Source organism: Pecten maximus, chromosome 8 (genome assembly GCF_902652985.1).
Source record: "Pecten maximus chromosome 8, xPecMax1.1, whole genome shotgun sequence".
Lineage (NCBI taxonomy): Eukaryota > Metazoa > Mollusca > Bivalvia > Pectinida > Pectinidae > Pecten > Pecten maximus.
In genome coordinates, this window is record NC_047022.1 from 35,966,654 (window position 1) to 35,989,639 (window position 22,986).

At 35.3% G+C, this 22,986-nt stretch overlaps 2 protein-coding genes across 2 annotated transcripts in view; one reads left to right on the forward strand and one right to left on the reverse strand.

Annotated features, from left to right (window-relative positions):
* LOC117333360 (breast carcinoma-amplified sequence 3-like) overlaps window positions 1-19,299 on the forward strand; it is a 50,922-nt gene extending 31,623 nt beyond the window's left edge. The window contains exons 16-20 of the mRNA XM_033892624.1: window positions 3,013-3,273; window positions 4,349-4,652; window positions 6,320-6,450; window positions 6,744-6,917; window positions 15,314-19,299. Of these exons, the coding sequence (XP_033748515.1) occupies window positions 3,013-3,273; window positions 4,349-4,652; window positions 6,320-6,450; window positions 6,744-6,917; window positions 15,314-15,450 (1,007 nt within the window). The 3' untranslated portion in view covers window positions 15,451-19,299. The remainder of the gene's footprint in view (window positions 1-3,012; window positions 3,274-4,348; window positions 4,653-6,319; window positions 6,451-6,743; window positions 6,918-15,313) is intronic.
* Window positions 19,300-20,507: 1,208 nt separating this feature from the next.
* On the reverse strand, window positions 20,508-21,020 carry LOC117332298. The gene has a single exon (XM_033891182.1). The coding sequence runs from the start codon at window positions 21,018-21,020 to the stop codon at window positions 20,508-20,510; it is 513 nt and encodes a 170-aa protein (XP_033747073.1).
* Window positions 21,021-22,986: the final 1,966 nt, after the last annotated feature.

Here is a 22,986-nt window from a genome sequence, read left to right on the forward strand (position 1 = left end):
AGACGTTTTTGTGATGAGTGTGAGAGTATGTTGTGTTAGTAGTTTGTGTGAGGAGAGTATGTTGTATTAATATTTTGTGTGAGGAGAGTGTGTTGTATCAGTAGTTTGTGTGAGGAGAGTATGTTGTATTAGTAGTTTGTGTGAGGAGAGTATGTTGTATCAGTAGTTTGTGTGAGGAGAGTATGTTGTATTAATAGTTTGTGTGAGGAGAGTATGTTGTATTAGTAGTTTGTATGATGAGAGTATGTTGTATTAATAGTTTGTGTGAGGAGAGTTTGTTGTATCAGTAGTTTGTGTGAGGAGAGTATGTTGTATCAGTATTTTGTGTGAGGAGAGTGTGTTGTATCAGTAGTTTGTGTGAGGAGAGTATGTTGTATTAATAGTTTGTGTGAGGAGAGTATGTTGTATCAGTAGTTTGTGTGAGGAGAGTATGTTGTATTAATAGTTTGTGTGAGGAGAGTATGTTGTATTAATAGTTTGTGTGAGGAGAGTATGTTGTATCAGCAGTTTGTGTGAGGAGAGTATGTTGTATTAGTAGTTTGTGTGAGGAGAGTATGTTGTATTAGTAGTTTGTGTGAGGAGAGTATGTTGTATTAGTAGTTTGTGTGAGGAGAGTATGTTGTATCAGTAGTTTGTGTGAGGAGAGTATGTTGTATTAGTAGTTTGTGTGAGGAGAGTATGTTGTATCAGTAGTTTGTGTGAGGAGAGTATGTTGTATTAATAGTTTGTGTGAGGAGAGTATGTTGTATCAGTAGTTTGTGTGAGGAGAGTATGTTGTATTAATATTTTGTGTGAGGAGAGTATGTTGTATTAATAGTTTGTGTGAGGAGAGTATGTTGTATTAATAGTTTGTGTGAGGAGAGTATGTTGTATTAGTAGTTTGTGTGAGGAGAGTATGTTGTATTAGTAGTTTGTGTGAGGAGAGTATGTTGTATTAATAGTTTGTGTGAGGAGAGTATGTTGTATCAGTAGTTTGTGTGAGGAGAGTATGTTGTATTAATAGTTTGTGTGAGGAGAGTATGTTGTATCAGTAGTTTGTGTGAGGAGAGTATGTTGTATCAGTAGTTTGTGTGAGGAGAGTATGTTGTATCAGTAGTTTGTGTGAGGAGAGTATGTTGTATTAGTAGTTTGTGTGAGGAGAGTATGTTGTATCAGTAGTTTGTGTGAGGAGAGTATGTTGTATTAGTAGTTTGTGTGAGGAGAGTATGTTATATTTATAGTTTGTGTGAGGAGAGTATGTTGTATCAGTAGTTTGTGTGAGGAGAGTATGTTGTATCAGTAGTTTGTGTGAGGAGAGTATGTTGTGTTTAGTAGTTTGTGTGAGGAGAGTATGTTGTATTAGTAGTTTGTGTGAGGGAGGAGTATGTTGTATTAGTAGTTTGTGTGAGGAGAGTATGTTGTATTAAGTAGTTTGTGTGAGGAGAGTATGTGTATTTAGTAGTTTGTGTGAGGAGAGTATGTTGTATCAGTAGTTTGTGTGAGGAGAGTATGTTATAGTATATAGTTTGTGTGAGGAGAGTATGTTGTATCAGTAGTTTGTGTGAGGAGAGTATGTTGTATCAGTAGTTTGTGTGAGGAGAGTATGTTGTATCAGTAGTTTGTGTGAGGAGAGTATGTTGTATCAGTAGTTTGTGTGAGGAGAGTATGTTATATTTATAGTTTGTGTGGGGAGAGTATGTTGTATTAGTAGTTTGTGTGAGGAGAGTATGTTGTATCAGTAGTTTGTGTGAGGAGAGTATGTTGTATTAGTAGTTTGTGTGAGGAGAGTATGTTGTATCAGTAGTTTGTGTGAGGAGAGTATGTTGTATTAGTAGTTTGTGTGAGGAGAGTATGTTGTATTAGTAGTTTGTGTGAGGAGAGTATGTTGTATTAGTAGTTTGTGTGAGGAGAGTATGTTGTATTAGTAGTTTGTGTGAGGAGAGTATGTTGTATCAGTAGTTTGTGTGAGGAGAGTATGTTGTATCAGTAGTTTGTGTGAGGAGAGTAGGTTGTATCAGTAGTTTGTGTGAGGAGAGTATGTTGTATCAGTAGTTTGTGTGAGGAGAGTATGTTGTATTAGTAGTTTGTGTGAGGAGAGTATGTTGTATTAGTAGTTTGTGTGAGGAGAGTATGTTGTATCAGTAGTTTGTGTGAGGAGAGTATGTTATATTTATAGTTTGTGTGAGGAGAGTATGTTGTATTAGTAGTTTATGTGAGGAGAGTATGTTGTATTAGTAGTTTGTGTGAGGAGAGTATGTTGTATCAGTAGTTTGTGTGAGGAGAGTATGTTGTATCAGTAGTTTGTGTGAGGAGAGTATGTTGTATCAGTAGTTTGTGTGAGGAGAGTATGTTGTATTAGTAGTTTGTGTGAGGAGAGTATGTTGTATTAATAGTTTGTGTGAGGAGAGTATGTTGTATTAATAGTTTGTGTGAGGAGAGTGTGTTGTATCAGTAGTTTGTGTGAGGAGAGTATGTTGTATCAGTAGTTTGTGTGAGGAGAGTATGTTGTATTAATAGTTTGTGTGAGGAGAGTATGTTGTATCAGTAGTTTGTGTGAGGAGAGTATGTTGTATTAATAGTTTGTGTGAGAGTATGTTGTATCAGTAGTTTGTGTGAGGAGAGTATGTTGTATCAGTAGTTTGTGTGAGGAGAGTATGTTGTATCAGTAGTTTGTGTGAGGAGAGTATGTTGTATCAGTAGTTTGTGTGAGGAGAGTATGTTGTATTAATAGTTTGTGTGAGGAGAGTATGTTGTATTAATAGTTTGTGTGAGGAGAGTATGTTGTATCAGTAGTTTGTGTGAGGAGAGTATGTTGTATTAGTATTTTGTGTGAGGAGAGTATGTTATCAGTATTTTGTGTGAGGAGAGTATGTTGTATTAGTATTTTGTGTGAGGAGAGTATGTTGTATTAATAGTTTGTGTGAGGAGAGTGTGTTGTATCAGTAGTTTGTGTGAGGAGAGTAGGTTGTATTAGTAGTTTGTGTGTGGAGGCAAGCATGCTAGACCCCTGTTTATATAGGTATTATGTTTTAGAGGGTAAGCGTGCTGCAGACTCCCTGTTTGTAATGTGTCAAACTGGTACGCTGGTGGAATATGTATTGGAGCCCCGCCCCAAAGCCCTGGTAGACAAGGGCTCTGAGGAGACACCCCTTGAGCTGCTAGCAACAGGATATATACAGTGGAACCTTCAGCGACCAAAAACATCAGAGGACATCAGACTACCACTAGCAACCAATAACCCACTTATACAGGCCACTGAGGCGGTTACAACCCAACAACCAACAACCCTACCAGGTAAATGTCTTATAATCAATGGTATTCTGACAATATGCTTTAATTGTTGTTGTACTTTTACTGATGCTAAAAGCATTTAGGTAAATAATGATAACAACAATTGCTGCAGTATCTTTATATTATTTTCTATTTCAAATTATGTTGGTGTGCTTATTCATCATTGTGGTATTCTTTTAAGATTTGATCTATGTCTAATAAATGCTAAGATTTAAGTGTGATATAAATAGTAAGTAAAGTATGATTAAAGTATTGTGTACTGTTTAAAGATGGATATCAGTATATCTTATATTAAATTCATGTTATAAGATATATTCTACCATGTTTGCTATACAACGCCAGTTTTGATTGGTTTAAAACCATGTATTATTTTCCAATAATACACACTCGTGTCAATAATACACGTTCGTGAGTCACGGCTGTTACAATTTTATGTATCTAATATTCACCCGTTGATAATACGGTTACTTTAGCCGAGTGGGCTAATGGGTTAGTCTTTCTGTAACTTTATATCACGACGCGAGTTCGAATCCTACGAAGGCCGCTTTTTTTTTCATCCCTTTTTTTTTTCAAATTTTCAAAATCAATGCCATATGATAGATGTTCTTGATCGTAGTACTGTTACAGTAGTGCCTGTAAAGAAATGTTTATTTCATCAACAAATAATGCAATACTCAAGAAATAGATTACAAGGTTTCCCGGGGTTTCTTTGCCGTTTTTCTATTAGAAAGAGGTAGATCTCAAAACTAAACATTACATGGTAGATTAGAAATAATCAACTTTAACTCGTGTATTGTTGCAGGATATACAACTCGGACTCGGATATTTTGCAATTTTAATTAATAACACAGGCCTGCGGCCTTCGTTATTAATTTAATTGCAAAATATCCTCGTCCTCGTTGTATATCCTGCAACAATACACGAATCATCGTTAATAATTTCTTAAATAGTAGGTTTATAATTGTTTTTTGTTTGTTTTAATACCTTATATGATTGGGAGAATTATAGAAAGAAATTATTTTCTTCTCTTCTAATGATCTCTTATATGTTCTGTCTCCATAACATCCTATATCCTCAGATGTGTATACTGGTGACCTTGACCCTGTGACCAGGGCAGACTCAAAGGACAGTCTCTCATCAGACCATGGTACTAAGGACATGGAGCTACAGGAGCAGTGGTTGTCCCAGGTGGAGATAATAACCCATGTCGGGCCCCACAGACGCCTGTGGATGGGGCCTCAATTCTCCTTCAAGACCTACCAGAATGTACACAATACCACGGTCCTATCCTCCAACTCCTCTGCTCTGCTCTCTCAGAGTCCCGAGGCCAACGTGTCTGCTATGGACATTGTGTCTAATGAGGTGGACCTGGAAAGTCTGAAGTAAGTCAAGTAGAATTTTACTATTGTCATGTGTTGCTCATTAAGTTTTCCCTTTTGTGCATTTGGACTCAAAATATAGACCTTGATAAATATCTATTTCTCATGGATATATTTGTATCCCACACTTAGTAAAAGAGGTATATAATAATCACTTTGTGTGTCCATGTGTACCTGGCTGTACACGCTTACATCTGTCCATTTGTGGAATACTAAGATATAAAAGACATCTCACAATCTCCTGGACATATTTTGTTTAAACACACACCATATGGTAACATCACACCTTCAAGTTCTACACCTGATTTCATTTCCATGGTCATCTGTCAAGGTTTAAAAGGCCATGGTCACTCTTGGTCACTTTGACAGATTAGAGGAGAAAGGATGCTGGGAATACCTTTGTGAACCCTTGCTCACCTTGCTTTTATTAGGTCACCTGAGACGAAGTCTCAGTTGACCTATCGCAATCGCCTTTTGTCCGGCGTCGTGCGTCGTAAACAATTTACATTTTCAACTTCTTCTTAAAAACTTCTGAAGTAAATTCAATGAAATTTTACAGGAAGCTTCCATGGCTGAGGGTGAACCAAAATTGTGAATTATATGGTCCCCACCCCCCAGGGGCCTGAGGGGTGGGGCCAAAAAGGGTCAAATTGACTAAAACTTCAAAAATCTTCTTCTCTACTCTCAGATAAGGTGGAATCAAACACTCTTCATAGATGAAAGGGTCTTAAGGTGCTTTACCAAAATTGTGAATTTCATGACCCTGGGGTCTCACGTTCGCCCCTGGGGAGGGGGTAAACTTTACTATAGTTTATATAGGGAAATCACATTTTTGACTATTATTTGTTGGATTTGTATTGGAATTCATTCTAACTTGTATCAAATTATCAGCATGGGATGACACTTTGATGGTATGTACAGGTTGGCCCTAGTTGACCCCCAGGGGCTGATGGGCGGGGCCAAAAAGGGTCAAATTGACTAAAATTTCAAAAATCTTCTTCTCTACTCTCAGATATGGTAGAATCAAATACTCTACATAGATGGAAGGATCTTAAGGTGCTTTACCAAAATTGTGAATTTCATGACCCTAGGGTCTCATGTTTGCCCCTGGGGAGGGGGTAAACTTTACTATAGTTTATATAGGGAAATCAAATTTTTGACTATTATTTGTTGAATTTTTATTGGAATTCATTCTAACTTCGTTAACATTATCAGCTTGGGATGACAGTTTGATGGTATGTACATGTTGGCCCTGACTGACCCCCAGGGGCTGATGGGCGGGGCCAAAAAGGGTCAAATTAACAGAAATTTTAAAAATCTTCTTCTTACAGCCCAAATAAGGTAGAATTAAATACTCTTCACAGATCGAAGGGTCTTAAGGTGCTTTACCATAATTGTGAATTTCCTAGCCCTGGGGTCTTGCGTTTGCCCCATGGGAGGGGATAAACTTTACTATAGTTATAGGGAAATCACATTTTTGACTATCATTTGTTTTATTTGTTTTGAAATTCATTCTTTCATTCAAATTTACTGAAATATTTCAAAAATCAGGTGACCGTTAAGGCCCATGGGCCTCTTGTTAAACATCCCATTTTTCCCTTTAAATGTACTTGCCTATTCCTATTAGAAGAAAAAAAAATTTAACATGCAATTTGATTGTTTCACTGTAGAATACATCCAGCTCGCTCCAGTCCTGTTGCCATGCCAACAGCAAGACCAGCGTACCGTCGCTTATCAGGCAGTGATAGCACCCCACCTCCAGGGAAAGGATCATATAGCACAGCACTGCTTATAGAGGCTGGTAAGTCCTTTGTAGAACTTATGATTGATAAGTTTGTCTTTTCACTTTGAATATGGAAATTCTAGCAGGCTTCTTGCTGCTTAAGTAAAACCCATAGTTTTACTCAACATCAAAGAACATATTTCAATCATAAATCTAATAAAAATGACATAAATCTCTTACTTTATTATTTGTGCTACACTGATTTCAGAAATAATTATGACAAATTTACATCAGCATAGTTACCATTCAAAATGGCTGAAATCATTTATAAATATTTACGAATGACCACTTGAACCCTACTTTACCTACAGGAAGTTTTGAACAGTCGCCAAACCTATGTGATGTATACAGTAGCTGGGCAGAGTCAACAGTTGCCAAGCAACCAAGAGGAAGTGAGGAGGAAGAGGATCGAATCAAGGAGACACTAGCGGAGGCCATGTTGGAATCCCCAGTGAAAGGAGGCGGTCCATCTAGTATAAGTAATGGTAAGTACTGAACTCAATATGTATTTCAAATGTCAAAGTGCTGGCTTGTTTGATATAAGATCATTGCTTTACCAGCTAAATAAAAACTCTGAAAATTATTTAAAATAAAAACATATCATCATTCTAATAATGATATTGGCTCTCATCAAGAAAATGAAATCAAGGAAAGATGTTTATTTCAAAGTGTAAACCCCCAAAGGACTGAAGCATCTGGATGACTGTGATTAATTCACCTGCTGGTGATCAGTACTGCTTCATTTTTAACAGGAAATTGTAGAGCAAGTCATTCCATGATACACAAGATAATGGTCACCTCGTTCATTGTATCTTAAATGGAAAAGCAGGGAAATTTTTCAGGATTAATTTGACTTTACATCCAGAAACAGAAGTACAGTCAACATGTACAATCCCTGAATACCTGGTTTGGTCAATTTGTGTAAGAGTTGTCTCTCTTATCATAGCAATATTCTTGTTGGTCAGTGTAACTAATTCATTTTCTGACAAATAATATTTATTAGTACCCACCAGGAACAGAAGGGAGGGGAGGAGTAGACTATAGATTTGTGTTGTGTGCTTCCGTCCCTCCATCGGACCTTTGGTCTGTCTTCCCATACTTAATCCTTTCCAGGCTCTATCTCATACACTACTTGTTACTGGAAATGTTCATGGGTTCACCTAGGTTAGGTGTGCTTAGCACTAAAAGTATGTCTTTCAACAAATTTATATTTTCATTTTCCACCATGATATTGTGAAATCAAATTATTTGCCAATAAGAATTATGGTCATGATTATGCACCAAGATTACTGGATCAAGGTCATTTTTGAATTCCAAGGAGTAATAACAGGTACCTTGTAAATAATCGTATACACTGTTTCTTGATTAGAGGTTGGTTACTGCTTGATATATATATCATTGTGAGCCCGGCCTCCTCTCACTTAATTTTTAGCTCACCTGATCCAAATGCCAAATGAGCTTAGGCTATGGTGTTGGTCTCTCTGTCTTCCGTTATCTGTCTGGTGTCAACTTTTCTGTTTAAACCACTTCTCACTAACCAATACTCTCAGAGTCTTAATTTTTGGCAGATAGGTTCGTTGGATGAGGCCTGACAAGGTTTGCGAAAAGAAATGACCTTGACCCTTATTCAAGGTCACACAGGTCAATTTCCTTAAAACTTTTGAGACAACTTTTTCTAACTTACAAGACTCCCAGAGTCATGATATTTGGCTGATATCTTTAAAGGGGTACCTATTTATAATTTCAATACAAGATTTTATCTGATCTCATCTTAACTCATGGATTGAAATACTTTCCAGTGCAAAGTTACCATTATAACTTGTTGAAAATATTAAGAAAATAGATTAATAGTGTTACATTGTATTTTTTTTTTATTTTATTCTTAATTTGGTTAAGAGATATTATCTAAATTCAGTTCCAATTAGAGGGTGAATTGAAGATTTATCACATAAGTGACTTTTCTACCATATGCATTTATCATGCCCATGCTATAAACACCATTTACAATCGCTATGGTGACTCAAAATGTTACCTCTCATCTCGATGATCATAAAATTAATGTCTTGTTATATATTCAGTTGTTAAACAATTCTCATGCTCTTGTGTTATTATAGAGACAACTAAATTGAAATTTTAAGCTTTTTAATCCAGGCACATTCTATTAGCTCATCTGGACCAAAGGTCTGGTGAGCTTATGTCATGGCGCGGCGTCCGTCCGTCCGTCGTCTGTCAACATTTGCTTCAAATCGCTACTAGTCAAAAAGTTCTTATTGGATTTTGACCCAACTTGGTCAGAAACATCCTTGGCAGAAGGAGATAAGATTTTGCATAAATGGTGACTCTGACCCCCAAGGGGTCGGAGGGGTGGGGCCCAATAGGGGAAATAGAGGTTATGCCTTTAAATCACTACTAGTCATAAAGTTATGAATGGATTTGAACCCAATTTGGTCAGAAACATTCTTTGGGGATGGGGAACAGATTTTGCATAAATGGTGACTCTGACCCCCGAGGGGCCAAATAGGCGGGGCCCAATAGGGGAAATAGAGGTAATTGCTTTAAATCGCTACTAGTCATAAAGTTATGATTGGATTTGAACCCAATTTGGTCAGAAGCATCCTTGGGGGAAGGGGAACAGTTTTGCATAAATGGTGACTCTGACCCCCGAGGGGCCAAATGGGCGGGGCCTCATAGGGGAAAATAGAGATAATTCCTTTAAATTGCTACTAGTCATAAAGTTATGAATGGATTTGAACCCAATTTAGTTGGAAACATGCTTGGGGGAAGGGGAACAGATTTTGCATAAATGGTGGCTCTGATCCTGAGGGTCCAAAGGGGCAGGGCCCCATAGGGGAAATAGAGGTTATTCCTTTAAATCGCTACTTGTCATAAAGTAATGAATGGATTTGAACCCAATTTAGTCGGAAACATCCTTTGGGGAAGGGGAACAGATTTGCATAGTCATAAAGTGATGAATGCATGTTCTAAAAACAATTCTTGAGGTCTTTCAGACCCTTAGAGAGTCTGGACTTCGTTATTTCTTTAAAGCAGTTGGGATTCCCACACTATAACCATAAAACAAATTGAACATGAACATTAGTTTGACATTTGGTCTAATCCAACCAGGGGAGCGATACAGGCCCCATGGCTTATTGAAATGTTAGACTATAATCCAGTTACATTATCATGGACTAATTGTAATGTTAGACTATAATTCAGGCAAAGGGTACAAACAAAGATACATGTATACGTAGCATGTACAAACTGAGAGAACTAATTTTCTTTATTACATAAAACATTTATGTATGAATTCAAAGCTAAGATTAATGATTATATATAAAATATGTAAATAGATAGAGGACAGAATAGCAAGGAAATTCCTAATGATTACATCAATCCTATTTTGTTTTGTTAGAAACCATTAAATATTATAAAAAGCTGTAGTTACACACAGAAATTTGACATTACTTGTGCCTTGGTGTATTGATTGTCTTGCTGAACAATTTAATGTTGATATATTTGGATATTTTAGTTTCCCCATAATTATTTTTATCTACTAAAATAAACAGTTGATTACTTTCAGGGAGAATGAATTCTGTCATTGTTCAAAAAAGGTACATGCTTGGTTTTTCATACCTGCATGGCAGATTATGAAAACTGCTAAGTTTGCTCTGCCAGACCTTTTGTGATATGCCTTAAATGATACTGAACAACTGGGACAAAATAATATTTCCATATACCTGTGTGTATTTTTTATCTTGTTGAAAAATTGATGACTCCTACAAATGTATGACTTCCAATGAAATGCTTTAATGCACGCATGGCAGTGTGATGTCATCTATCTCATCAAAGTAGTTATATAGGTATCAGTTTTTTGTACCTTTTCTTTTAAAAGCAAACATGCTGTGGGATTTCTCAAATCAACATGGTAATAAGCCTTTGAGAATTAAGAGTCAATGAAAACTAAATGCCAATTCAATGTTTTTAATTCTATAAAAGTAACATGAATTAAAAAGGATATATGCATTTGATTATTTTTTGTTCTGTTTTTGATGTTTTTGTATGCGATGTTTCCTTGAATGCCTCTCCTTGCCTGTTCCACAGATTTTTACCAGAGTTTGCTAGACGTTTTTACAGTTCTCCTTCAGTATTGAGATGGCTGTAGTAGATTTTTCAGTCATGCAGCAATTAATACATGGACTTTATCAGCCTCAGTTTTATGACAATTTCCGTAAAATAGATAAACATTACATATTTAAAAAAAAAACACTCTGATGTCATTCTAACTCCACATTATTGTGAATATAACCAGGAATTCATTTTAGCACAGGCATATATCAAGATGCAAATTAAAGCAGGACAACAAACTATAATTCATCTAAAATTATCAATATATATCATTTACGAGGAAATGCTGCAATATCCATCTGTTACTGATAATAAATTAGTATTGCTTATTAGGCCACCTGAGACAACACTTGAGACGACCTATTGAGATCGCCTTTCGTCCGGCGCCAATGCGTCATCCATCATCGTAAACAATTTACATTTTCGACTTCTCCAAAACCGCTTAACCAAATTCAAAGAAATTTGGCAGGAAGCTTCCATGGCCATATGTCAACCACAATTGTGAATTTTATGGTCCCCCCCCCCCCCCCAGGGGCCTGAGAGGCAGGGCCAAAAAGGGTCAAATTGACTAAAATTTCAAAAATCTTCTTCTCAACTTCCAGATATGGTAGAATCAAATACTCTTCACAGATAAAAAGGTCTTTAGGTGCTTCACAAAAATTGTGAATTTCATGACCCTGGGGTCTCACGTTTGCCCCTGGGGAGGGGGTAAACTTTACTATAGTTTATATAGGAAAATCACATTTTGACTATCATTTGTGTCATTTCTTTTGGAATTAGCAGTTTTGGAAGGCAGTTTGCTGGTATTCAATTATTGGCTCCCAGGGGCTGGTGGGCAGGGTCAAAAAGGGTCAAACTTACAGAAATATTTCAAAACTCAGGTGAATGTTGCCCCATTGGCCTCTTGTCAGTATATGGTTACCAGACCTTCAAGTAAAGTTTACTTATCATTAGGTGACCAGACCTTCATGTAAAGTTTACTTATCAGTATAGTTACCAGACCTTCAAGTAACGTTTACTTATCATTAGGTGACCAGACCTTCATGTAAAGTTTACTTATCAGTATAGTTACCAGACCTTCATGTAAAGTTTACTTATCAGTATAGTTACCAGACCTTCATGTAAAGTTACTAATCATTAGGTGACCAGACCTTCATATAAAGTTTACTTATCAGTATAGTTACCAGACCTATATGTAAAGTTTACTTATCATTAGGTGGCCAGACCTTCATGTAAAGTTTACTTATCAGTATAGTTACCAGACCTTCATGTAAAGTTTACTTATCATTAGGTGACCAGACCTTCATAGAAAGTTTACCTATCAGTATAGTTACCAGACCTTCATGTAAAGTTTACTTATCAGTATAGTTACCAGACCTTCATGTAAAGTTTACTTATCAGTATAGTTACCAGACCTTCATGTAAAGTTTACTTATCATTAGGTGACCAGACCTTCATAGAAAGTTTACCTATCAGTATAGTTACCAGACCTTCATGTAAAATTTAATTATCATTAGGTGACCAGACCTTCATGTAAAGTTTACTTATCAGTATAGTTACCAGACCTTCATGTAAAGTTTACTTATCATTAGGTGACCAGACCTTCATGTAAAGTTTACTTATCAGTATAGTTACCAGACCTTCATGTAAAGTTTATTTCTCAGTATAGATACAAGACCTTCATGTAAAGTTACTTATCATTAGGTGACCAGACCTTCATGTAAAGTGTGCTTATCAGTATAGTTACCGGACCTTCGTGTAAGGTTTACTGTTTCTGAATTATATTTAGATATATTAATAAAAAAAAATTGAAGCATTATTATACCGATTATATAACATATCACTTTTGCCAAAGTCACGTTCCTTATTTCTTTTTCCACGTTCCTTCATTGTTTAGTTTTGTTAATACACAATCTGAGAAAAGTCTCCCTGTTACTGTGACGAGCTAATTACACTTATCCGTACATGAAAGGCTAATTCCATCACCAGAGTAGGATTCCTGGTAGTAAGGGCTTTATCCCGTAATTACTGTTACTTAATCCTCAAGTATCACCATGTCAGTGGTTTGTTGGAGAAATCACGAATTGGGTAGCAAATCCTTAGGTACGGGTTAATAACTTGATAGCTGATCTTGTCAAAGACAGATTCTCATTTATATCTTTGCTTTAATAATCATAAAACGGAAGAATACACCTGTGACAGAGCCAGATATTAAAACAAGTTGCAATATATGTTTTAGCGGATTGGATAGATTTATGATGGGTATTAAATAGAATGCCGGAACCTTAAGACACAATTTCTACCTATAATTATAAGGTCACATCTGGCTGCCAGTTGACAAAGGCCAGGTTAATGATGGTATGATAGTCGTGAATTAGACGAGCTTCGTACTCTGTCGCCAGACATTACACGCCGACCGTGATTGGCTTTATACCCGGGGTGAATTACCAGCCAACACTCGGCTATCTATCCTTATTTTATTCTGTTTCATGTGCCGAGTAATTTATGTTTTTCTCTTGTCTAAGTCTATCCAATCCTCAATGGTTAATGGATTTTCCATCAAAATAGTCTCTACAAATGACAAAAGAAAGCTTTAAAGACGGATTTGTGAGGAGCTTTATTGGCCGTTAATAGCTTTCCAAGATAGAGTAAGAAAAACACCTTCATAATACAACCATGAAATATCTTGTTTGCTTGATTTGCTTTTTAAAGCCTACACAATAACTTGACATTTACAATCATAATACTAGATATATTTTAGCGTTTTAATCCTGACTGTATTTTCTGTTTTCGTTTCACGATATATTGACGTCTAAATAATCAGCTATATATCCCCACATCAAATTATTTGTAATCTCATCGCATTGGAGTTTGTGTCTTTAATCTATGATCAGATAGTCGGATGTCAATGGTTATATCCTATTTGGACAGAATGTTTAAAAAGTTAATCATTATGATTCTGTCGTTATAGCAACTTTTAAATCAACAATTCCGTTAAAATGCAATATCTGATTTCAAATGGAGAATTCTCTATTTGTATCCAACATCAGTAGATTTTGCTGTGGTATGGATAAGGGATAAATAAATCTTTTCTTCGTGTGATTCTTAGGTAAAAATAGCTAATTGTTTGTATGCAAACAAGCCATCCGGTTCATCCACTAGAACGTCGTTTTATAAAGCGTTAGGTCATGTTGCCGAACCCCTTGTTATTTTCAAAATAAGAAAGCATTCTGGTATGAAATAATGACTTTCCTGATTGCTGTAGACGTTTAATGTTTTGCAATATCGCAATTATCTTGGTTTTTAATAATTACGATTTAGAAACTTCCACCCAGGTAGAATATTATAAACCTATTTGCTATAAGTTTACCACTTAAATCATATATCCGTCAGATATATGAGTGGAAACCTATATGCTGATACATTTATATTTGATGATTTTTGTAAGCTCTATGAAGGCGTTTGAACCTTAAAATACCATTAACTGATATTTTGTTTAGTTAACGGTGGTAGAGCAAGTGAAACTGGCGATAATTTCCTCAAATTATACCTTCGTGATAGACGGCAGTATTACGTGGTGAACGTGATTATGACATAACATATTACAGGCATATGCTTACAAAATCAAGTGTCTTGTGCAATTAGAATTCTTAATAAGGCACAGCACTTGCTAACCCGACAGGTAGGAGACGATGAATTCTTTCAGGGTTTCAACAGTTCGTTTTCCAACTTTGACACCTAATGGTACAATTGTCACACAAAATTACATTTTTAAGGTAATTGAATGTTGACCTTGATTATGTATGAAAAGAAATCTTGCATGGTACCAAGCCATATACAAGTCGGGCATATGATGCGGTGTGCTGAGGTGAACAAAATCGAATAAGTTTGAATGAATCACTTTTATGAATAAACTCACTCCCACTATTCTGTTACTATTTGTAAACAACAAGTTGTCAGATCGTTCTCATGCTTTCGTGTACAGGTCGTCGGTCAGCTAGAAATAAATAAGGCAATGTCGGTATATGTTATAAAAACGTTCTTAAGAATCGTAGATGGGGGTCTTGTTTCAAATTTGACACTATGCTTCAGTGGTCATGTCAGATTTCACCTCATCGCTTATCACAGTTAAAGGCCGAAATTTGTTATGCATCGTTATACTGTTATTATATTTGAATTAGCAAGTCATGGGTTCCGTTACCGTATTTCTTTACCTTCCCCAGATTGCTTATGTCATTAAATTAATTACTGTGGTATTCAGTTGCATATCAGTGTTTGTTTTGATTAAATTCAGATATCCTGATAAAATATTCTCTTAATTAATTTGTTCGAATACTAATTTAACTGCTTAAATAAGGCAGAATTTCTTTATATGTTTGTCTTTTTATTTCGAAATCTCTTTGACACTAATTACATTGCATGGAACATTCAGAGAATTATTTTCAAATCAAATGTGAATGATTAAATGACATAAGTGATATAACAGAAATTTATAATATCCAAATAAATGGTTTGAAGCCGGCTAGTGTTTCAAGGAAAAATGTGTCTATATCGACAGGAATTTAAAATGTCCAGTATGTATATTTACATTATAAATGTGTGTTCTGTATTGCCATTACCATCTCATAACTGGATTAACTATAAGTATATAACATGATATCAATTATCAATGGTTACTCATCTCATTGGGGGTCTTCAATGCATTGATTATGCTTATGTGGTACTTGTTGTAAAATATTGTTCTACTGACTTCCAGATGTATTTGTCGGAAGCAATGACAATCTGAGCACCAGCTCTGGGTCCAGCACTGGAATGCCTTTACCAAGAAGTGCAGAACATGTATTAGACAACGTGTTCCCCTCTACTAACGGATCCTTGGACTCCTCGAGCTAGCTTTCCATTGATGTAGTCAATCAGTTTTCTTCTTTGTTCCACTGCCATTGTTCATGCCAGTGATTTATTATGTTGATGTTAGATTTTGAAAAGCGTTATTTTTCAGAAATCAAGGACAGTGAAATTACCAAACATTCAGTATCTTAACACATGTGAATTGCTATTAAATTAACACATTTGAACCATGTCTGTTCAAAACGGTGTCCCATGATGACTAACGATTTACTGTGTAGTAGAAATTCCTGAATTACACATTCAGATCATACTCGTTAGACATCTAGTCCATTTTATTTTTGTTGATTTTGTATTGTTGTTCCTTTCATACACATAACGCGATCGAACTTCAAGTGTCGCTTTATCAAATAATGAAGCACACAGACTTTTCATTTGTGATATTTCTTCCTTCAAGTTAACAGTCTATGATTCCTTAAAGATAACATTCGTGAAGTTGAGTCGCTCGCAAATCAACCAGCTAGACACTGTACGGTATACTTTAAGATAACTGAAAACCTACTAGTTATGCAATTACCCCAGTTTCAACTCTTAAAAGTAGAATTTATAGATCAGAGGGGGTTGACCGATTTTTGTGTTTATGTTGAAGGTGTTAAATATTGTAATGTAAATGTTACTATTGTTTTGTTCCTGCCAAGATTTTAATGCCTGTGTTGATAGTGTTCATAACTTACATTTACTAAATAATACCACTAATGGATTCCAATATTTTATAATGCTATACACTTGTTTCTAAACTTCTTTTATCTTATAGTTTGATTGGTGAATAACTACACCTTTTGTACATATTGTATATAAATGTCGTCTATCGTTACAACTGTGTGGGGCATGCTGAATTAATTTGCTGTATCTTAGCTGCTTATTAAGCCCGTGTTCCTTGACAGACAGATATCAACTCTTTATGTTAAAGCATTGAAATATATGGCACATTGAACAGCAGATCAACGGATGGTGGCTTAAAGATTTCCTTTCCAAATAATTATTTGGCTTACATAAAAATTAATCATTGATGCAAAAGTCAACACTTCTAGTGTGGATTGTAAACATTTTAAATTCGAAATGTGAAAAGGCTGTGTACATGATTATTGTATAGTGGATGTGGTGACATTACTATATATATATTGTTCGACTGTTATTCTTGACGCCATTACCCTTTAGTCCTGTGTGCCTTTGTGTAACTTTAAGGTTATATAATATGTTGTTCAATACAGGCACAGGTTACACCAATATTATAATAAAATGTGATGCTTGTATATGGTCCATCCTTAATGTACTCTTAGTACCACGTCACAAAACAAAAATGAAATTCCAGTGTTAACTTTGCGATGTACTGTATGATAGTAGACAGTTCAAGTAAATTGTCAACCACGCCTTTAAAAAGGGTTTTTCAAAAACTGTTGGATGTTTAAGAATTCGTACACTATTAAATAAATGTTCGTGGTAATGCTGCTTAAGTCAATGTGTTGCATGTGTTATCAGGTAAGTTTTGTCGCGTTATATCTCAAACTATTCCTAATGCAATGACGATATCAAGGTGTTTAGTTCGCAAATGTACGAGGGAATTATTTATACTTATACATAACAATAATTATGCATATTTATCCACAGTAACAAATGTACATTATTGTAGAATATAGAACTGAGTTGTAAATATGAATATAAAATTATATGCTAAAAATGAATTACATATATGGAAAGGGTTCATGATGGTACAAAGACATACATGTGTTAGAAGTGCTAAAAATAGTATTTTTACTAAGAAGTAAATTGCACTTCCCTGAAAAATACTTCTTATCAGGTTTTTATGAATGGGAGTATAAGTTAAGTTTTTAATAAATATGTATCTGTGATGTGCATCCACTACGTAAACAGGAAAATAATTCCATTGACCTAACCTTGCTCTGGGAACATTTACAGAACGAAAAATATGTGAAGAATGTATGGAAATCATTACTGCATACTGAGTTTGACCCCCTTGTATGGACAATTATAGGGGACCATTCTGGTAAATAAACCTGTCTGTTTGTGCACCTATTATGGTATAGTATATACAAGAGTCGATGAAACTGTGTAAATAAAGAATTTATATATTTGTGATTATATCTTCAAGTAATGTAGAAAACAATTTAAACTACGTTTGTGCATTTTGATACATGTGAATGTGCTCAGGTTTTACTATGTCCGATCTCTTCAATAGATTAGCTCATGTGAACTGTTTTATTTTAATATTTTATCCCCTTTGGATATTTTATTTAATGGTGATGCTGGCTCGGCAATGATAGCTATAATGTGTATGATATCTGGTTTGCCTGTTATGGTTGGAAAGTTACGATTTGTGGTCCTCATTGTATATAGCGCTTATGTTAGTTTTTATTGTAGATTTGATTATAAGTTGATTAGAAAAAAAGTAGTAATTTACACAATTTCTTTCTTTCTTTCTTGTTTATCTTGATAACCAAAATAATGTTATTAAGTAAATGGGAAATCATGATTGTAGAAAATATCAGTATTTCTGACAATACCCACAGTACGTAGCGTTGAATTCTATACAATGATATCAGCAATACGGAGTCTTCGTAACGTGTTGATATGACTGTACCAGTCGATATAAATAACATTTCATAATGAGCGATAAAATGATATCATTTACGCTCTAGACGTTTGTAAAAATATTGACATGTTAACGAAATCCTAACTCTATATAGCTAACTCAAATTGATTTAACAAATACAAATTTGGACGATGTATATAGCTGCATATAGACTACTTAAAAGAGCACAAGGAGAATAAAAGTACGTGTTCTAGAAGAGTAAGCCATGCAAACCTAGACTTGCCCTATTTAAAGTTGATTACTGAAAAGGAAAGTTAGTTGGTAACTGCAGAATCGATAGGCATATAATTATGCAGTTCAAAAAACAACATTTTACATTATACTTAATTCAATACTGTAAATGAAATCGTTTCTCTTACTTTATTTTAGCGTTTGGTAGTTTGGAATAAGTTCCAGGCGGGTAGAGTAGGCTACGCAATTACCAATGTCAAAATCATTTATATTTATATATTGAACACTAGATATCTTCTACTTAGAACAATGTATATTTAGCACTTGGTTATCTTCTACTTAGAATATGTATTAGTTAGTTGTATATTTATCATACTTGTAATCAAAACGGTGGTAGTGTATCCATAAATCATTTACTTTCAATTTGCATACCGTGTAATTATGCCTTTTTATAATTTTTTTAATCGTTTTTACATTGTTTTAGATCCAATGATTAAGTTTTCTGATTCCATTAATTTCATTAGCGTTTGGTTGAAACTGAGAACCATTGAAGTGTTTTTGATTACATACGAAAGAATTTTTAATTTCATCATTTTAATGAGCAAACCACAATGAAGACAACATCAAACTTTCAGCACATACCACGTTTTGATTTATTGGTGGCGTCATTCTGTTACTTTTCCTTTATGTATTGTATGAACAAGTTTCAGTATTTCACTTTATACTTTTTATTTAGCTTTGTTTCATTAGCCTGGACCACATATAATATCGTCAGACTTTCCTCCATATGTCATTGTGATATATGTTATATAATACTAGTAAGCATGCAACGAACGAGTATTGACGGTGATGAAGATATGATCAAATTTGGTTATTTTACAATCCGTATTTTATTATATTGATATTATTTTCACTATATGTTTGCATTGGATTGATTTACGATAATCGTCATTCCCATCCCAGTAGACGTTGGCAAACATGTATACGTTTCAAATATGTTCGTTTCGATTTCAATAAAAAAAAAACACAATACTTTTGATTTTTTCTTAATAAAACGAGTATGGTCTGATAATTTGCTATCAATGGTAATGGCAATTCTATTGTGTGCTACTAACTATTGTTAACGATAATTATTGTTAACTACATCATTTATGATTTTATCCTAAATACTGTTTATTTATTTTATGAATAAATATTGCAGTCATTAAAATTTATCTCAAACAAAATGTGTTGTCTTTCTTTTATTCACTCTTTTCAACGAAATCGCTTGAAATAGTGGAAACAATATTTTATGATCAAGCTTGTGCCGCTATGATCGATGTTTACGCTTAATGACTGTGCAGTTCTGCTTACTTATATGACGGAAAGTCCCGAAAGCGATGTTGTCCGTTTTCAGTCAAAGGCGTTGACCAAATAAATTACGTGCGTCTTATATTTTGATTAGTTGGTGTTTTTTAGGAGAAAAGTGGTAAGTACGCGAGTTTTTTGTTTTTTGTTTTTCTCCTTTTTTAAGAAATGTGTCCAAGATAAACAACAAAAGGGTTAAATACTTTATGCTATTACCAACATCCAAAAGTTTGAGTTTCTAATTGTATTTTCTAAATTCTGAAAGTAGACATAATAATCAATTACCTTCAGAAGAAATTCGATCGGCTCTGTCTCTATAGCTTTTATGGACTTTTCTTTTCCGTGGGGAATACAAAATGGGCGATCCCATTTGTGCGTAGGCATGTCGACCTGATAACGTACCCGTACACACATTGTGAAGTAACTGACTACGATATTGTGAGATAAGGGCTTGCAGGTGATTCATAAAATACAAACAAAGCCTTTCTTAATGAACTAGTTTTGTCATATATGATAGTATTGAATTGAGTACGTTATTTCTTTGTTTTTGTGTGTGTCACGCACTCGATATGCCTGTGCAAACAAGTAAAATGAAAACAAGATCCAGTCGTTGAAATTTAAGTAAGAAGTTAAATACAATTGATAGGTTATAAAACGTATTTACATTCTTTGGTTATTAAAATTTACATAAATCGTATGTATGGTATTTGTCGTTAGAAGATATCGCTCGTATAACGTCTGTTTCGAAATTCAAGTACATGAAACTTAACTTACCAGCAAGGATGATGGCAATAATGGAATGTAAAATATAAAGAGCAAAAAAGAGTAAATAATGAAAAATTATCAGAGGAAGAAATATAGATGTATCGAATTTAAACATAAAATGCACATAACACACCAACGAGAAATAACTACTCTAAAAAAAGATAGCAAAGACTGATTTGTCTTTAACTGTTGTAGCCCTCATGACTGATTTGTCTTTAACTGTTGTAGCCCTCATGACTGATTTGTCTTTAACTGTTGTAGCCTTCATGACTGATTTGTCGTTAACTGTTGTAGCCTTCATGACTGATTTGTCGTTAACTGTTGTAGCCCTCATGACTGATTTGTCGTTAACTGTTGTAGCCCTCGTGACTGATTTGTCTTTAACTGTTGTAGCCCTCATGACTGATTTGTCTTTAACTGTTGTAGCCCTCATGACTGATTTGTCTTTAACTGTTGTAGCCCTCATGACTGATTTGTCTTTAACTGTTGTAGCCCTCATGACTGATTTGTCGTTAACTGTTGAAGCCCTCATGACTGATTTGTCTTTAACTGTTGTGGCCTTCATGACTGATTTGTCGTTAACTGTTGTAGCCCTCATGACTGATTTGTCTTTAACTGTTGTAGCCCTCATGACTGATTTGTCGTTAACTGTTGTAGCCCTCATGACTGATTTGTCTTTAACTGTTGTATATACAGATGTAATGCACTTTTTTCCCTACAGGAAAATCGACACGTCTACAAACACAACAGGTCATTCTGGTTTGATTATTAATTTTGAAATGTGGAAGGGGGCATATAGCTAATCTCAAAAGGTTTCGGGGTGTCAAGTGGCAGCGGGGGCATTTATGTCTTACAGACATTTTCTAGTTTTCTGTTTCTTTGTTGGTGTTATTTAGATATTTTCTATACCGTGTGTGGATTTTTTATTCTTTTTTTTACAGACAGTGTATTGGCTGTCGGCGCATCTTTAAGGGTCGCCTCAAAAGCAAATCCATTGATATCTTAAATTCATATATCACTGCTCTCGTGGATTTGAACAGAAGTAACTTATCATTTGTGTGTATGTATCATGGCTAACCATGGACTTTGTTGTTGGCATGTAGTATGTTGAGATGTTTCTTAAGTTTGGGAAAACCTGCGAAAAATGCATTGTTTCAGGAGACCACAGTTAGCTCATATGTATCACATATATTGCACAATATAACAATGCTTTTATGCTCACAAGTGTCTATAGCACGCAATAGGTATACTGATTACTGCCATTAGAACCAAAGGGAAACCGCCTGCTGCTGTAGATTATTTTTAACAACCTAAATATTTGACATATAGTATGACGTCTGTCCCTCCGACTTTAACTTGTTTGTCCTGATCATGAGATCAACGATTTTCAGCTGATCTGTCCAATTTGGAGTTTGATATGGAAAAGAAAATGGCCGGTAAGGGCCATCTTGAATGTGACAGTAAAAATTTCTTAGACTTCATATCTAAATTATAAAGTGGAGTAAAGGTCACTTTTACATAAAACCGCTTTTATACTGCTTATATATTTGACATGATTATTACAGTATGTTTGTCACTTTGCCATCCGACGGGCATTTATTTTTCTGCCTTTTGGAAATTCTGATTTCTGCAAAGAATGGTAAAGAAGTTGCTTATGTGTGTAGCAACTTCGATATCCGCTTATTAATCTATAAAACTGGATCGTTCAACAGCTTCGTCCTTCTATGACTCGGCAGTAATGTTAAAGACATCCTACAACTTGTTCGTCTTCCAGGACTTTTAGGACTCGGCAATAATGCTAAAACATCGTACTGCTGTTTCGTCCTTCTAGGACTCGACAGTAATTGTAAGGAAATCTTAAAACTGTTCCGTCTTTCTAGGACTCGACAGTAATGTAAAGGACATCTTGCATGTAAATGTTTCGCCCTCAGGACTCGACAATCATGCTAATGGCATCTTACAACTGGTTGATCATTTTAAGACTCGACAGTAATGTTACAGACATTTGACAGCTGTTTCGTCCTTAGGACTCGACAATGATGCTTTAGACATTCACAAGCTGTTTTGTCTTTCTAGGATTCGACAATAATGCTCAGGACATCCAAAAGTTGTTAAACTCTTCTAGAACGAATTCTAAGGACACCCAAACGCTGTTTCGTTCTTCTAGTAGACAGTGACGCTATGGGCATTATACAGCTGTTTCGTTCTTCTAGTAGACAGTGACGCTAAGGACATTATACAGCTGTTTCGTTCTTCTAGAACTCGACTTTGAGATGTTCGCCATTAAATTACGTGTACTCATTCCCATCCCTCGGGGTTATGGACATGCATAGCACTCAACCCATTAAAGTCCTATTGCTTGACTAGTGGTATGCGAGAGTGTATCATAATTTGCTGAAAGAAGAAATATCGGGTGTAAAACATGGATGCCCTGTCGAAACACATTAATAAACCTTTTGAAATATGAAGTTGAAGGAGCGCTGCAAATACTCTATTGCAAAAAGACATGTAGGGGGTAAGCGCTGTTAGTCTCATTCCATTTGCGAACACTGTTCTGAAACCTTTTTGAGAAATGTGATGTTCGACTGTTATCATTTGTATTTTAGAAGGCAACCCACACCCTGCTTACC

What these genes read in the sequence shown, in the direction of transcription:
- LOC117332298 (XM_033891182.1), bottom strand. Translation starts at nt 21,020, where the DNA reads ATGAGGGCTACAACAGTTAACGACAAATCAGTCATGAGGGCTACAACA.